Below are 17,035 nucleotides of genomic sequence, written 5' to 3'. Positions count from 1 at the left end.
GAACTTCATAAGGCAGATTGACCTGTGATTTAACAAAGACTGAAAAGCATATATGAATCCACATCTTGGATCAGAATTACCAAAATACAAAAAATAGATCACTGTTGGATAGCTATGCTGAGATTGATTCATATAGCGCAATGATGCGGAGGAAAATATTGGAAAAGGGAGCTTTTGAATCCTGGAAGATATTTTGGTTCCTCCAGTTCCAGGCGCACCATATCATGATGATGAAAAGGAAACTCATTGGCTTTTGTTGGGAGCTCCACCAGGCCAAAGCTGCATGAATAGAGTCAAAGACAACATGTGGAAAACCAAAATAAATTGCTAAATCATACCAGATAAGTTGTGAAGATCTGCATTGGAAAAACATATGAAGATTTGTTTATTCGTCAGATTCGCACATCGTGCATCGACTGGGACCTTGCCATCCTCTTCTCCTCAGATTATCCCATGAGAGATTCTTGTTGTAGTAGACCAGCCATGCGAAGAAGATCATCCTGGGGGGGCATCCATTTTTCCAGTAAGACATGGGGAAAATTAGGGTCGCTTGCAATGCCCTTGAAGAGATGATGCCGAGATAGATATCCTTCACGCGAGCAGGGTCTTGGGCCCTTGACCAAACAAGACAATCCGATGTGCCATGTATACGGATTCTGCTACCTTTAAGAGAAGATTGAACAACGATCCATGAAGAGCAGAGGTCATCGGGGAGACGAAGGTCATTCGCGTCCTTCCATTGGGGAATAGAGCCATGCCAATCAGAGATGAGATGGTTCCATGTAAAAAATCCTTTTCTGTGTAGTGCAAATAAGAGAGGTTCAGGGAAAGAAAAAGATCCCCGGCAGCAGGCAATGGAGTCAATACCGATAAAGATACGATGGCCTGAATAAATTTTCCATTTGAGATTTTTAAGGAAGAGACTGTATTTTCCGGAGACTTAACCAGATGGCTAATCCCTGTTTGGTGCCTATGGATCTGGCTCTGAACCATAATTTAAATTTTTTTCCTTTTAGATATTTAAATTTGATAGTGTCACTCCATGGACTTTCTCCAAAAGTCCCACGCCATAGCGTTTTGCATAAGAGGTCCTTTCCAAAAGATCTCATATCCATTAACCCCCACCCACCTAGGCGTTTAGGCAAGGAGATATATTCCAATTTGGAGAGGTGGATTTTCAATCTCTCTGACTTACCACCCTAGATGAACTTGGCCATGATTTTGTTTAGCTCATGAATAATACTTGCCAGGAGAAAAAAGAGGTGCGCCCAATAAACGGTCATCTGCAACAATACTCATTGGGATAAAATGACCCTGCCTACTAAAGATAAGCTTCGATGTTCCCAGGCTGAAATATTTTTATAAAATTGTGTGGTTAACCAGAGCTAGTCTAGCTTAGAATAACCTTTTGCCTTGAGGTGAAAACCCAGATATTTGAGTCCCTCGTATACGGGTTTGGATTCGATTCCAAATAATTTTGAAATTAGTTTTACTATTTCCATATTGTCAGAATTATAATAAAGAGTGGATTTCCTTTTGTTGATATATAGACCCGTGGCCTTTTGAAATCTGTCTAAAATGCACTTCAAGCTGTTCCATGTTGATATACAAAGCATTGCGAAAAGGAGTACATCATCAACGAAGAGATTATGCAATATATCTACTTGTCTGCAGATCTTTATAGGCATACATCTGTTGTTTGCAACTGCTTTGTTGATGTGAGTGCTAAGAGTATTCATGGCCAAAATGAAAAGAAGCGGAGAAAGGGGGCAGCCCTGGCGCAAGCCTCTTTCGGCCTGGAAGAATCGGAGGGGATTCCATTAATGATAACTGCGTAGTTCACATTCTCCACGCACGCCATGATCCATCGAATGGCACAAGACCTCAGACCGATCTTTGCAAGAAGGCATTTGATAAATCCCCAATCGAGGTAGTCGAAAGCCTTCTGCAGGTCTAACTTCATGATAGCCGCCTCAATATTGTTTGTAGCCATGGAATAAAGGCACTCTTGTGTATTTGCAACTGCATCCATGATATTATGGCCCTTCAAAAATGCATATTGGTCCTTAGTTAAAAATGAAGCCAGAGTACCTTTAACTCTTTCTGCAATGATCTTTGTAATGATCTTAAATGAGATATTGCATAAAGAAATAGGTCTGAATTCGCTGAAAGATTCTGCCTCCGTCGTTTTTGGAATTAAGTCAATCAAAGTGAAAGAGATGAGGATGTGAATACCGCCCGACATCCTAGTTGCCTCCACCATATTTAGCAGGTCGAACTTGATGAGGTCGAAGAAATGGGAGAAGAATTCGATTGACTAGCCATCAATGCCGGGGCTTTTGTCTGGCTTAAATGACTTTGTAGTTCGATGGAGTTCCTCTTCAGTAATCAGACTGAACAGTGCTTCATTTTTTTCATCATCGAACATCTGTGGAGCCATCTCAATGCCCCAGAGAATATCCTGGATGGCAGCATCTGGCTTCCTGCTGTACTGTTTTTTGAAATATTCTACTGCCTCTTTTGCGATATCCTGTTGGGAAACCAACAAGTCCCCGTTTCCATTCTTTATCTTCCAGATGGCATTTTTCTCTCGTCTGGCATTAGCATAATTATGGAAGAACTTCGTGTTCTTGTCGCCTTCTTTGAGCCATAAGGCTCTGCTTTTGAGTCTCCAAAATAATTCCTCTTGCTTTAGGAGTTTTAGTCTTTTCTTTTCAAGTTCCATTTTGTTGCATTTCATGCTGAGCGTGCATTTGCCATTGTCCGAGATCCTTTGAATGTCGTCCAGCTCTTTTTGAACTTGTAAGAGTTCCATCCTGTCCTTTTTCCTTTTTTCAGTCTGCCATTTCTTAACCATTTTCCTTATGACTTCCATTTTATCTCTAAAAAGCAATAGATAGGAGCCTGGACCTGTGGATAGCTCTTTCCAAGCTTTTGAGATGTATTCATTGAAGATTGGATCCTGAAGAAGAGCTCTGTTGAACTTGAAAGGATATCCAGTTTTGATTCTCTTGTCTTGCCAGGAGAGTAATATGGGCCTATGATCCGAAACATGTGTGTTTCCAACTGAAGAAGAAGGCATTCCCATATTATCAATGATGCTGATGTGCATAACGAAACGATTGATTCTTTTAGCTATATAGGCATTATCAGAGCGGCCATTTGTCCATGTTGGCTTCATTTTTTGCTGGGGCGATGTCTATCAAATTGTTGTTTAGAAGCTGGAGTTTAATTTTTTCTCCAAGTGCATCGATTTTTTTACAGTTTCCCCAACATTCATCTGGACTTAGCGTTAGATTCAAATCTCCTGCAATCATCAGATTTTCAATATGAAATATATCTGATGCAAAAAATTTGTCCCATAAGGGAGCTCTATTTCTATATGGCGCGTACAAATTTAGAATGTTGATTGGGTGTTTTTTGCCCCTGATGGAAGCCGCGATGATGATTCCTGCAAAACACCTGTAGGCTTTGGCTCTGATTCTGAGAGGGTCCCATAGAGTCGCTAAGCCTCCTGACAGACCTTGTGCTCCAGTGGCCACCATATACCACGTTGGGAGAATTTTCCTGAAGTATGAAATAGATGCATCACTGCTATGCATGGTCTCCTGGATGAGAATTATTCCCGGGTTTGAGGAATAAAAAATATCCTTCAACGTTATGAATTTGGGGACAACGCCAAGGCCCCTGATGTTCATGGAGATAATGTGGGTCATTTGGAAGGCTGACCAGCCGTACATGCTCTGAGAGGCTGTGATTCCGGCATTCCATGGATGGGAACTTCAACCAAAGAAAGGTTCCAAATCCCTTTCTCTGTCATAGTAGTCCTTCCTCTGAAGTGTCTGTTTCCACCTTTACCCTTTTTTCAGACAGTAATGTTTTTAGCAGAATCCGGGCTTATGAGGGGGGAAGATTGGAGCCGAGGCTTGTGAATAGTTAAAGGTTCCAATTCAAGAGATTTTCTACTGAGGAGGAAATCTAGGTCAGAGTCGAATAAGTTGACCGGTGAAGTTGCAGGAGAGTTAACTGGTGTGATCGACCCACAAGGCAGTTTTCCCTTATTATGGGATAAGGGGGGGTTATCAGGGGAAGAGGGGGAGGACGAAATGGGGATGGGATGAGAGCCAATAAAGAGATTGTCGATTCAATGAGGGGTGAGGGAAGGAACAGGCTTATCGTCTTCTGGCTCCGGAATATGAGGGCAATGAAGAACTGGAGGGCTGCTGCTCGGAACTTCGAAAGAAAAATCCGGGATTCCAGGTTGTGTTCATGTATGCTGGGAAGTGTCCCGCAGGGGAGAAGCAGCGTGTAATTGTTCATCAAGCAGCTCAGTGGCAGAGATGCTAGCCGATGAGGATAGATTCCTATCTTTGCGGCTGAAGAGTCGGCTCTTTGGAAACCTTTTATGAGGGTCGTTTTTGATGAGATGGCCCGTTTTGTGGCAAGAAGCGCACCTGAATGGAATTCCCTAGAAATCTAACCGTTGCTTTATGGACTGGTTCCGCCAGGCAATTTCAATATGGTCTGGGTATCCACCTTTATAGGTCTTCTCAATGAGGATCCAAGCTATCCTCTTGTCCTTTTCACCCAAGCACCATGGGTCGACATAGATAAATCGACCAATAGAGTTTCCTATCATCTCGAGGGTTTCCTTTGACCAGAGCTCAAGCGGGAGATTTGGGAGCTTTACCCAAATGAGACTGTTTGAGGGGGTGTTTTTTAATGGATCATATCCGATATACCATCTATATAAAGCAAGAAAACTCCGATTGAAAACCCATGGACCTTTTAGAATGGCCTCAAGATCAGCAGGATGAAGGAAGTGGAAACAATACCACTCCTTCATGAGGCTGGAGATGACAGGGGTGTAGCCTATGACCGGTTTCCAGTGAATTGTCAGCCATTTCCTCATCTCTGTGTCGTTCATCTCAGGGAAATGCCATCTCCCGATCAGAGCTAGATTTTGAAGACTTTCGATCCTTTCTGTTAGGAAGGGGCTGTCAAGGTTAATTGCTGAGGGCGGGGCCGCAGTTTTGACAGGATTCTTCGACCTATTGTAACGGTTCTGGAGAGGGTGAGGTGCCTTCTGCGCAGCCACCTTATCATCTTTCAAGGGGGATGAATGTTTTCTTATCCTGTCGGCCTTGATTGAGGTTGGTAGGACCAATACCTCGTCTAAAGTTGAATGCCAGCTCCCCGGGAACGTGGCATTGTTCCGCGCCTTCTCAGCCTCCAAGGTGGCTTTGATTAATGCCTCCGTGGCATCGGCATCCAACCTGTCGTCCATTTTAAAATCTTCCAGGGAATCGAGAAAATCCGGTTAAGTACCAAGGAAAAGGCTCACTGTCATCTGTCAGGAGGAAAGGCCTGGATGGAGTAATTGCCTGGATATGATATGGATTTGTTCTGACAATGAAAGGGCATAAAGAATGATCGAGAAAACGGAAGTGAACCGAGGAAGGACAGATCTGAATTGATTAATTCAGAGGATGAAAGAGAACATTAAATAGAGCTAGCAGCCGGCCGCCGATTTGGTTTAAAAAAGGATAATCTGAGGATATTATGATAAGATGGCACAAGTGGAAATAAAGGATGGACGTCAGACTCAATTTCCAAAGAGTTTTTTTTGAAAATTGTTGTAATGCCGGAAAAGGTATGACGATCACCGAGTAATTTTTCCGGTGATAGGAGGGAGAGAGCCAAACCAGAACTTGTGAGTTCTGAGGATTCGAAACAGGGGTCTCAGAGGCATGTAATACAGCAACAGTAGACCTCAAAGACACACCACCACTGTCCAATTCTGAGCCTAAAGTCTGTGCATGGCTTGTAAACATAGAAAAAATTACTAAGTTTTTGAAAAAACGCTTTGAACATTCTGGACAGGAAGAAGTTTACCGAGGCTGGCTAGAAGGTAGGTTCTCTTAGGGGGAAAATATCAACCTAAAAACAGACAGATTACGGAGCATTACGCTGAACTAAAAAACACTCAAGGCACAGATTCATAACATAAATCATTGTAAATTCTATAATAGGAAAAGAGAGCATTTACAGAAAAAGTCGATAGACTGACCTGATATAGAGATGTAGCCCACGGACGAGAACACCTGTAGATGCGCACGAGCAGCAAAACCGTTTGTCTCAAAACAGGCGTGTCCAAGCCACGCGCAGACGAGGACGGTGAACAGCGGAAAGCGAAAAATCCCGCAGCAGACGGAGGAGGAGAGCTTAAAAGAGGATTAAGGAATATCGACGTAGAGGCAGATGTCCGAGGAAGGCGCACAAACATGCATGTTCCTCAAAACAATGCCAGGTGGATAGTCGGATGAGCGAGGTAGCAAGATTTCTGAAAAGGATGTTTGTCGCGGTGAGGAGGCCGAAACGTGTCATGGACGGGCTGGAATGTCGAAGAGGTCTAAGCTTGGAGGGCTATGGCAGCTTGCGAGGGCTGGTTCATCCATCGGCTAGGCGGTCATTCCAGAAGGCAGTCGTGTTGGCGAGCTTTGGTTGCTCTCGTCGCAGGCGTGCTCTCCGCGGGCTCCAGAGCTCGAAAGAAGTGACATGGAAAAAAGTTTCAGAAGAAGCGACATGGAGAAAAGTTTCAGAAGTGACTACGCAACTATTAAGAGTGACAATTAACAGCGACAAACTTGGCGTAGTATCCACGGCTACTCAATGACTATTTTTGAGCTATAGTTTTATTAATGTATTAGGCAGTATACGTTAATATTTGGGTTTTGTAGAGTAAATTTTAAAGATTAATAAATTGAAATGAAATGTTATAATTAGTCTATAGCATTATCAGTTTTTTGATTTTTACTTTTTCTAATTCAATCATTTTCTTATTTAAATTGATGATGAGATAGCATAATCTTTCAACAATCTCTTGGTTGAAAAGATAATGTCAAGAAATTTTATATTATATTAAAGTTAATATTATTATATTAATCTTAAATTAATAAATTTAATATTAACATTAAAATATATTAAAATTAAATTTTTATATTAATTTCATTTCATCATTTAATTTAATAGTAAGAATAATATTCTTTTAATACTAATATTAAATTTAATAAGGGTTTTACATGATATTATAACAAAAATTCTAATAAAATTTGAAATGTTTAATTTTAGATAATTCATTTTTTTTTGTATAAAAGCTCGATCTAGCACTCGATGGAGCTCACGAGGTAAATGGCTCGATCGAGGGTTTACAAAACCCTTGATCAAGATATTTAAATTACAAATTTAGGAGCTCGATCAAGTGATTTAAGCGCTTGATCGAGCCTCTTAAGTCATAAAATCAGCGGTTTCATCACCTCTTCTGCAAAAATCCCTGCAACTCCATTTTGTACCTTAGTAGACTTAGGGGTAAATTTGTCGTCAGGTGGCAGAGTTGATCACATTTGATTCATGAAGGAATCTTCTATCCAATGTCATATCAGTTTGACATTTTCAAATTCATATGATATTTTTCATCTAATCTCTTTTAAACATAATTCTTGAATTTTTTTTAACTGTTTTAAAGAGGTTGAATAAAATATTAATATCGGAAAATATACACAATAAAAAAAAATACCACTATCTTGGGATTATAAAACCATTAGAATAATATTAAAACCAAGCGATTAATATTATAAACCCAAGGTATATAAACCCTAAGATAAATATTATAAACCCCAAAATAAAAATGGTTTACCATGGTTAATTTCCATATTAAGACAATATTTGTGACAATGCAATGTTGGACCATGATTAGCCATGGTTGACCATGTTTGATTTTCATATAAAGAAAATCTTGTCACAATGCGACGTTGAACCTGTAGGTTTTAACCCTATACAGAAAATTACTTGCATACGAATTCTTAAACAAAGAAAATAAACAATGCGAGAGCATAACCCATAAAACACATATGCACAGAGATTTTTCCCTGGATCCCAAAACCGGGACTACCAGCTTGATTTTTCATTATATTCCTTTCAATGTTACAATACATATTTATACATGCCGAAGCATCCAATACCATGGACCGAAAAACCATCGCGTCCAATACCATGTGCGAAAATCATGCACAAAACCATAGGTAGGTTCGCCCAACCTAATATAGGGTCCAAAAAAAAATTTCTCGGGGCGCTGCCCCGGACCCCGTAGAGGGGGGCTACCCGCCCCCCGCTGCGCAATCGGCGCAACGAAGGGGGGCTACCGCCCCCCTCTAACCCCCCGTTTAACTACGTAGGTTAGTCGTGGAAAGAATATAACACAACCCAACAGAACCATGGTCGATTTTCATATTGAGAAAATATTTGTCACAATGTGACATCGAAACATGGTTAACCATGATTATAAATCCAAAGATAAATATTATAAACCCTATGAATAATATTATACCATAGGAATATAAACCCTTGGACTAATAAACATAAGGGATTGATATTATAAACATAAAGGAATAATAAACCCAAGAGATTAATACTAAAAACCCAAGGGATTATAAACCCAAGAGAATACATTTTTTTATTATGTAAACTTGGCAGGACTACATCCTCATCATGGCCAATATATCACCCTGATCGAGGCGGGGAATTGAATCAATGAATTCACATGAAGGAGTGCCTTAACAAGCACTCGATCATCGTTTATCCAAGACCCCGTGGACAAGGGAATAATTTTAAATCAAAGGGATTAATATCATAAACCCAAGGTATATCAACCCTAAGATAAATATTATAAACCCTAAAATAGACATGGTTGAGCATGGTTTACCATGGTTGATTTTCATATTGAGACAATCTTTGTGACAATGTGACATTGGACCATGGTTGACCATGGTTGATTTTCATATTAAGACAATATTTGTCACAATGTTACATTGAACCATGGTTGAAAATGGTTGAAAATAGTTGACCATGGTTAATTTTCATATTGAGACAATATTTGTCACAATGGGACATTGGACCATGGTTGATCATGATTATAAACCCAAGGGATTTATATTAAGCCCTAGGATTAATATATATATTTTTAAGGGTGGTTCACGAACATTGAATGATCGCTACATCCAAGAGAAACTCCAATTAGATCAATCCGAAGGGATTTACCCACTGACCAAACTAGCAAGGCCTAACCCCAAGGGCATCGAGGAGATTTGACCCTATGACCTCCCAATAGGCGAGTACTTAGCAATAGAATATCAATCAATTGAGCTATCCCTCGAGGCTTACCTTAGAATTAAATATTATAAACCCTATGAATAATATTATACCCTAAGGAAATGAACCCTTACGTTAATAACCCAATGGATTGATATTATAGACCTAAGAGAATAATAAACCCAACGGATATATACTAAAACCCCAAGGAATTATAAAACCAAGGGAATAATATTAAACCCAATGGATTAATATTATAAACCCCTCGTGTATAAACTCAAAAATAAACACTATAAACCCAAAAGAATAATATTAAAACCAAAGAATTAATATTATAAACCGAACGTATATAAATCCAAAGATAAATATTATAAACCGTAAAATAAACATGGTTCAACATGGTTTACCATTGTTGATTTTCATATTGAGGCAATCTTTGTCACAATGTGACATTAGACCATGGTTGATTTTCTTATTGAGACAATATTTTTCACAATGTGACATTGGACCATGGTTGATGATGGTTGACAATGATTGACCATGCTTGATTTTCGTTTTGAGACAATCTTTGTCACAATGTGACATTGGACTATGGTTGACCAAGATTATAAACCCAAGGGATTTATATTAAACCATAGGATTAATATTATAAACCCTATGAATAATATTATACCTTAAGAAAATGAACCCTTAGACTAATAAACCCAAGGGAATTATATTACAAACTCAAGGTGTATAAACCTTAAGATAAATATTATAAACGCTAAAATAAAAATGGTTGATCATGGTTGATTTTCGTATTGAGACAATATTTGTCACAATGCAATGTTGGACCATGGTTGACCATGATTGATTTTCATATTGAGACAATATTTGTTACAATGCGATGTTGGACCATGGTGGACCACGGTTGATTTTCATATTAAGACAATCTTTGTCACAATGCAGCATTGGACCATAGTTGACCATGAATGATTTCCATATTGAGAAAATCCTTTGAAAAATTATAAAATAAATATTATAAACCGAGAAATATAAACCCTATGATAAATATTATAAACGATAAAATAAACATGGTTGACCATGGTTGATTTACATATTGAAACAATATTTGTCACAATACAACGTTGGACTATGGTTGACCATGGTTGATGATGGTTAACAATTGTTGACGATGGTCCAATTTCATATTGAGATAATCTTTGACACAACGTGACGTTGGAACATGGTTGACCATGATTATAAACCCTAAGGTTAAAATTATAAACATTAAAATAAACATGGTTGGCCATGGTTCATTTACATATTGAGACAATATTTGTCACAATGTGACCTTTGACCATGGTTGACCATGGTTGATTTTTATATCGAAACAATCTTTGCCACAATTATTTTCACAAAATATGAATATTTTTTTCACAAAGTTTATTTTACTTTATCTACACATTAAAATTACCTTAATTATACATAAAATTTATTTCATGTAAGAAACAAATCTGTGCTCTATGTAAATTAAATGCAAAGAATCACTAAAAGAAAGTGACAATTTTTTCACTGATATTATTAATAATGCGTAAATAAACCTTATGGTCACAAGTTTTAATGTTTTAAACATTATTGGATCATGAGATTTACAATTAAAATATCGATAGAATGTTGTATTCTAAGTAGTGTTTTGTTTTGTTGGATTTGGTTTAAGTTTGTTAAGAGAATTTTTAGAATTGTAAATTTAAATTGTGTAAATCTCAAAATTTAAGTGTTTAATTTTTTTTTGAACTTGTAAATTTATTTATACATTTAAAATAATGAAAATGTACAATTTCATCAAAATTATATTGTTAAATTCCAATCATAAAAACATATTAATTAAATTGCTAATAAATGGAATATGAACACTTTTATATTTTCAACAAGGGAAAGTTCTCTTCTGAAATTGTCAATAGAAATTAGTGCATCTTCTTTATTTTCCTATATTGTTTGGATTAGGGTTAGCTCCTTTTTAATGTGAAAAATAGTTGAATCTTAAATAAATTAGGTTTTCATTATGGCTAGGTTTCTTTTTAGTGCGGAAGGACAATATATAGTTTTGGATGTGGTAAGTAGTTTAAGAATTTTAATGCTTTATTAAAATAAAATTAAATATGTAAATTTTAATAAATTACAATATTTTTTTAAAGTAATTTTTATTATTTAGCTCAGGCTGTTGTTAAATTGAAATATGCAAATTTTAATAATTTTTTTTTCTTATTTTTATAGTAAATTTTATTATTTTAGATTACGGTGTTGTTAAATTGATGATAATCATGATATAAAATATTAATATGTAAATAATTAAATTTAAAGTTCTAATATCTATATATCAAACTAAACAGATTATTTACATATTGCTTGTGTAGATACATATATGTCACTTGCATATAATTTTTTTTAAATAATATCTATCACCAAAAAATTCCTTATACTATTTCAATATTGAGATTTTATTCTACTTGACGACCATCACCAAAACACATCCTTCATATCCACACCATTCCTATGCACATCTTAATATTGTGATTTTGTTACACATAACAATGATGGCTAAAAACATTAATGTATAAAGCACTTAAATCACCACATATCCGCTTACTGAAATATCAATTTACACTGTTAAATAAATTCAAAACCCTCCAATTAATCCAAAAGCATACTTCACAATTACTCAAATCACAAATTTTCATCAAACTAAAATCCCAATTCAGTTAAAGAAACGTAACTCCCAAAATAATAAAGCGATATCATAACGCCTTGTCCCAAACAAATCCTTCGTGCCAATGTCGGTTAATTGTAAAGCAAGTAACATCTTTTAGTTATTCCATCTATAGATGTGTACAACAATTGAATGAAAAATCAACATCTTTTAGTAACCACATCTGTAGATTTTAACAGAAGAAAGAAGTGACACAGTTGTCTGTGGATGTTGCAACCCTATTCGAACAAACAAAGGAAGTCCTCCGCAAACCACCAACCTGAAGTCATTTGCAACTTTAATAAGTGATTCTTCAATTCTTTGAAGCGTCAACGATTTCTGTAAGTGATAATTTCAATTCAACAAGGAGTAATGGTATAAACGCACAGCAGCATGTTCTAGGTTATCTCGGGAGGCTCTGCCCATAATCCTCTCTAAAACCCTTTTGTTTCTTACAAACCCTAGCTTGGATTTGATTTTTGCATTGTAGTATCCCTTCACACCTTTTGCTATTTGCATGAACATAATAGGCGAGGAAGGGATGGTCAGAAATTTAGCCAATTCCATAAACGTTATGTAAATATTTGTAGATGGTTATTTTCATTGCTGTGCACAATGTTTATCATTATTTTTCCTTTAAATTTTATAATAAACCACAGTTAGCCAAAGCACTCTTACTCGCATGGCACTGACAGTGAATTACCTTAATTTCGCAGTGATGACGGAAAAATTGCTCAAAAAACAACAAAAATAAGAATGACGTTTTAGCATAACACGTCATGATCATAACTCTAGTGGATCAATTGAGCCAAAATTTTCATTTTACATCAGAAATTTGGAAACAAAAATAACATCTATATACTCTATGTATATCTTGGTGATGGCCAATTGCAGCATTTAGTGTGGAATTTGCATTCCAACACATACTATGCTCGTGATTTCTCGTTGGCTGGTGTGTCTCTTGCTTTAAAGAAATTTCTTCTGCCCTGCTGTAGCTTTAAACGAGGTATTAGCCAAGTCCATGGCTAATTCACCTTCATGGACATGGTTAAAATTTATACCCCTGGGCAGACCTTGAAGCTCGTGAGTATTTCAAATAAAAACTTCTACGTGAACTGAAGATATATGAAACTAAATGTGAAATGAACTCTTTCAGAAGATAAACTGGCAGGCTGGTAGAGCCAAACTTAAACAAGATGTTTCACCAAAATTTTTGACTTTTATTTTCTCGACTGTAATGGCATCTCTTACAGCTGGGGTGAGGAACAACTGCATAAAAAACACGGCAAAATAATTTTCAATTTTAAAAATGATGTATATGATATAAAAATGATAAAAGAAATAAAAATATCTTAATATCTATATGATGAAGTGAAAAAACACAAAAACTAACCTTCCTGTACATTATTTTATTGGAGATGTGGATGGGTTCTGAACAATGAAATTGATTATGCAGATACAGTATCTCCTGCACATTTTCCACATTTTATCAAACGTATATTGATGTTGAACAATAAAGTTGATATATACATAAATTGCAAAAGCATTGGATTCAAAGATACATAGAGCTAATGATACTCGTTCAGTTGAATTATACAAATCCAACTGTTCACTTATCACAAACCTTCAAAATGTTGAAGAACTGTCAGAAGCATTGTTGCTGGTGGTGCTTTTATTAGCTACCAGGGTCCATATATCTGTTTGGAATTTCGGATCTTCATCGGTTCCCAAAAAAGTGTTTCGTGTGTTTTGCAATGTGTTCACAATGTCTGTCATATTAGGCCGTTCTGATGGAGATTCTCTTGTGCAAAGCAAACCCACACTTATGAGTTGACTAATGCAATTGAGTTCCTTATCTTCTTCATAGTTGTTTATATTAGTCCTCTTTAATAGATTCTTATCCACTACTTCTCCAATTTGATGTGGAAAATTGCTGCTCACCCAATTTTGCAAGTTCATTCCTTCCACAAACATGTTGTGAGTGGGTTTCTTTCCAGTCAACATCTCCAATAACACTATTCCATAACTATAAACATCCCCTTTTACTGTAACAAGTCCACCCAATCCATATTCTGCATTTAATTTCACGACCAAATAAAGATTCAGATTCAAATTTTATGAAAAAATAAAAAACTCATGAAAATGCTTAATATGATATCAACATTCTAGTTAAAATTATACCTGGAGGAATGTAGCCTACGGATCCTTTGACTGCATGTGTGGAAGTGAAAGCTGAAATGTTAGAACTTGCAAAACATATGGTAGCAATACCAAAGTCTATTAAATATGCTGTCATATCATCACCCAGAAGCACATTACTAGGTTTTAGATCACAATGAATCACTTGCACAAAACAATGATGATGAAGATATGCCATACCATGTGCAACATCTATTGCTATATTTAGCCTTTGAATCAAACTCAAGCCACCATTTTCTTGTTCACCATCACCACTGGGATATAACCATTTTTCTAGGCTTCCATTTTCCATCAGCGGAAATATCAAAGCCTTGCACTGAAGATCTGAATAAGAGGTTATGGCCTTTATTAGATTTCGATGGCGTACTCTTCTCAAAACATTGCACTCTCTGTAAAAACTCTTGTTTGCCTTTTCATTTTCCAAATTGAGAAGTTTCACAGCAACCAGTGTACCATCATTTAGAACTCCTTTATACACTTTCCCAAAAGTACCAACTCCCAACAAATTGGCATCACTAAATTCATTTGTTGCTTTCATGAGCTCTTTATATGAGACTCTTGGGTGATCCACTTCTAAGGATTTCACTGCAGGTCTCCTACTTGATCTCCATAAGATTCCAAAAAACAAACACAATATAACCAGCAGTGTAACTCCTGCAACAGGTATGACAACTCTTTTCAGATGTGAATGGCTTTTATGTTTGCTAGAAAAGCATGGTGGCAATCTGACCCAACTTCCACATAGATGAATGTTTCCTATAAAAGCTGTGGCATTAAGACTTTTAAAAGCTCCATCTTTAGGGACCTCCCCTGATAGCTTGTTATAAGAAAAATTCAAGTGCTGGAGCATTTTGAGCTTTTCCATTGACATGGGTATTCCACCAGTGAAATTGTTGAATGACAAATCCATGTCCTGAAGATTTTGAAGCTCACCAAGTGAAACTGGAATTGGACCTTCAAGTGAGTTGAATGAGAGATTCAAGTATTCCAATGCTATGCAGCTTCCAAGCGTGCTTGGAATGTTGCCCGTTAACAGATTAACAGAAACATCTATAGCTTGAACCTTAATCATCTTGTTTAATGTAGAAGGTAAACCACCCTCTAATAAATTGTGTGAAAGGTTGAAATAGAAAGCTAAATTTGGAAGACCTGCAACCTCTGAAGGTATGTGCCCACTGAGCCTATTATATGATAGGTCTAACTGTAATAAGTTCACACATTTTCCTAAATTTACAGGAATATCACCTGATAATTGGTTCTGATTAAGATTTAGATATATTAACTGGAGGGAAACAAAAGAGGCAGGGATTCTTCCTGATAAATTATTCCCCCCAAGATCTAAAGCCCCCAATCTTTTGAGTTGCCCAAAATCTGTCGGGATGTTTCCTTGTAAATGGTTAGATCCTAAATATAACCTCTCCAGCTTTTGAAGCATATTAAGTGAAGGAATTGACCCTGTAAAATAATTCCCGTCCAAAGCAAGGAATGTTAAATTAGTTAGATTTCCAATCTCGGGAGGTATTTCTCCTACTAAATCATTTTCTTCCAGGTATATGGCGTCCATTTTCGCAGAGAGGTGGCCTATAGAAATGGGCAATCTTCCCCCGAAAGGATTAGAGGATAACACTATTGTTCGCAGGTTGGAACAGTTAGTAAGAGCAGTAAGAAAGGGCAAGGTCGTGGTGCTGCCGCTGACTAGTTGATTATTGTTTAAGTAGAGGCCCTGGAGTTGCGTCAACTTCCCCAACGCGGTCGGCACTACTCCGGTGAAATTGTTACTGGCAAATTCGATTATTTGAAGCTTTGTACAATTGAAGATGGAAGCAGGAATCCTGCCAACTAGCTTATTATTAAATAGATATATTCCTACCAAAGGGGAGTGCTTGGTGCACAACTCCGACGGAATTTGTCCAGTTAATTTGTTGCTTCCTAGTTCCAAATATTGGAGATTTGAGCAGTTTGAGAGGGAGGAAGGAATAGGGCCCGTCAGATTGTTATTAAACAGATCTATTCGTCCGACTAGATTGAGCATCCCCAGTTCAGAAGGAACGCGTCCGTGAAGGTTGTTAAGCCTCAAATTCATGTAAAGTAAAGAAGATACGTTTCCCAAGCAGGGCGGGATTGGACCCGTCAATTTGTTCATTTTTATGTCAATGTACTGTAAACTGGGAAGAAGACACAGGTCGGAGGGAATGCTCCCTGTTAGATTGTTATCGCATGAAGTCAAGTTTGTTAAACTGCGACAGCCACCGAGAGTGGGAGGAATGGAACCTTGCAGTTGATTGCTATATAGGATAAGTTTCTTTAACCGAAAGAGGTTTCCTAATTGATAGGGAATGGGACCATGAAAACTGTTATTATGAATGTCGAGTATTCTGAGAAATGAGAGATTGCCAAGAAGAGGAGAGATTGTACCTTCTAATCCCATGCCCGGAACATTAAGGGAAACCACTCTATGTCTACTCACACTGCATGTGATACCAGGCCACCCGCAGAATGAAACGTTAGGATTCCAATTAGCGGGCAATGATTGGGTGGTAATTGCAGACATGAATCCAAGCAAAGCCTGTTGATCAGTTACATTGCTGGTATGAGGATGCTGATGTGTGATCAAAACAAAGGGATTGACCAGGAGAATCATATAAACGAATAAGAGACGCATTCTCATAACAGGCAACGAAACAGAAGGAGCATAACATATGTTCATCTTCTCCGATTGCAACGCTAGAATTGTTTGAGAAGGAAAATAAGGTGCAGATTCTTTCATACATACACTATATATAGAGTATATCGTGAACTGCATTGAGTCGGTGTGAATCATAGCCATGACTTTTAAACACATAGGTCACTGCGGTCACAATCGAAGCATTCAGGCGAGCAGCTTATTTCCTAGGAAACCGGATTCGTCCTAAACCCCCTGCGAATCTCGAATCCGGCGAATCCGACACGATTCGGTCCGGA

The 17,035-nt window shown here is 37.4% G+C and overlaps 2 protein-coding genes across 2 annotated transcripts; both read right to left on the bottom strand.

The window, feature by feature from the left end:
• Nucleotides 1-2,317: 2,317 nt before the first annotated feature.
• Nucleotides 2,318-3,088, bottom strand: LOC149177115 (uncharacterized). The gene has a single exon (XM_089421669.1). The coding sequence runs from the start codon at nt 3,086-3,088 to the stop codon at nt 2,318-2,320; it is 771 nt and encodes a 256-aa protein (XP_089277795.1).
• Nucleotides 3,089-12,633: 9,545 nt separating this feature from the next.
• LOC149177114 (uncharacterized) lies at nt 12,634-16,835 on the bottom strand. The gene is made up of 4 exons (XM_089420048.1): nt 14,057-16,835; nt 13,500-13,947; nt 13,269-13,343; nt 12,634-13,144 (listed from the first exon to the last, which is right to left on the bottom strand). Exons 1-2 carry the CDS (start codon nt 16,779-16,781, stop codon nt 13,502-13,504), a joined length of 3,171 nt encoding a protein of 1,056 aa, XP_089276174.1. The 5' UTR covers nt 16,782-16,835; the 3' UTR covers nt 12,634-13,144; nt 13,269-13,343; nt 13,500-13,501.
• Nucleotides 16,836-17,035: the final 200 nt, after the last annotated feature.

The sequence above is a fragment of the Pinus tabuliformis genome, chromosome 4_1 (assembly GCF_031772625.1).
Source record: "Pinus tabuliformis cultivar Carrire ecotype Pingquan chromosome 4_1, CPIR1, whole genome shotgun sequence".
Lineage (NCBI taxonomy): Eukaryota > Viridiplantae > Streptophyta > Pinopsida > Pinales > Pinaceae > Pinus > Pinus tabuliformis.
This window is presented reverse-complemented; position numbering and strand designations above follow the sequence as displayed.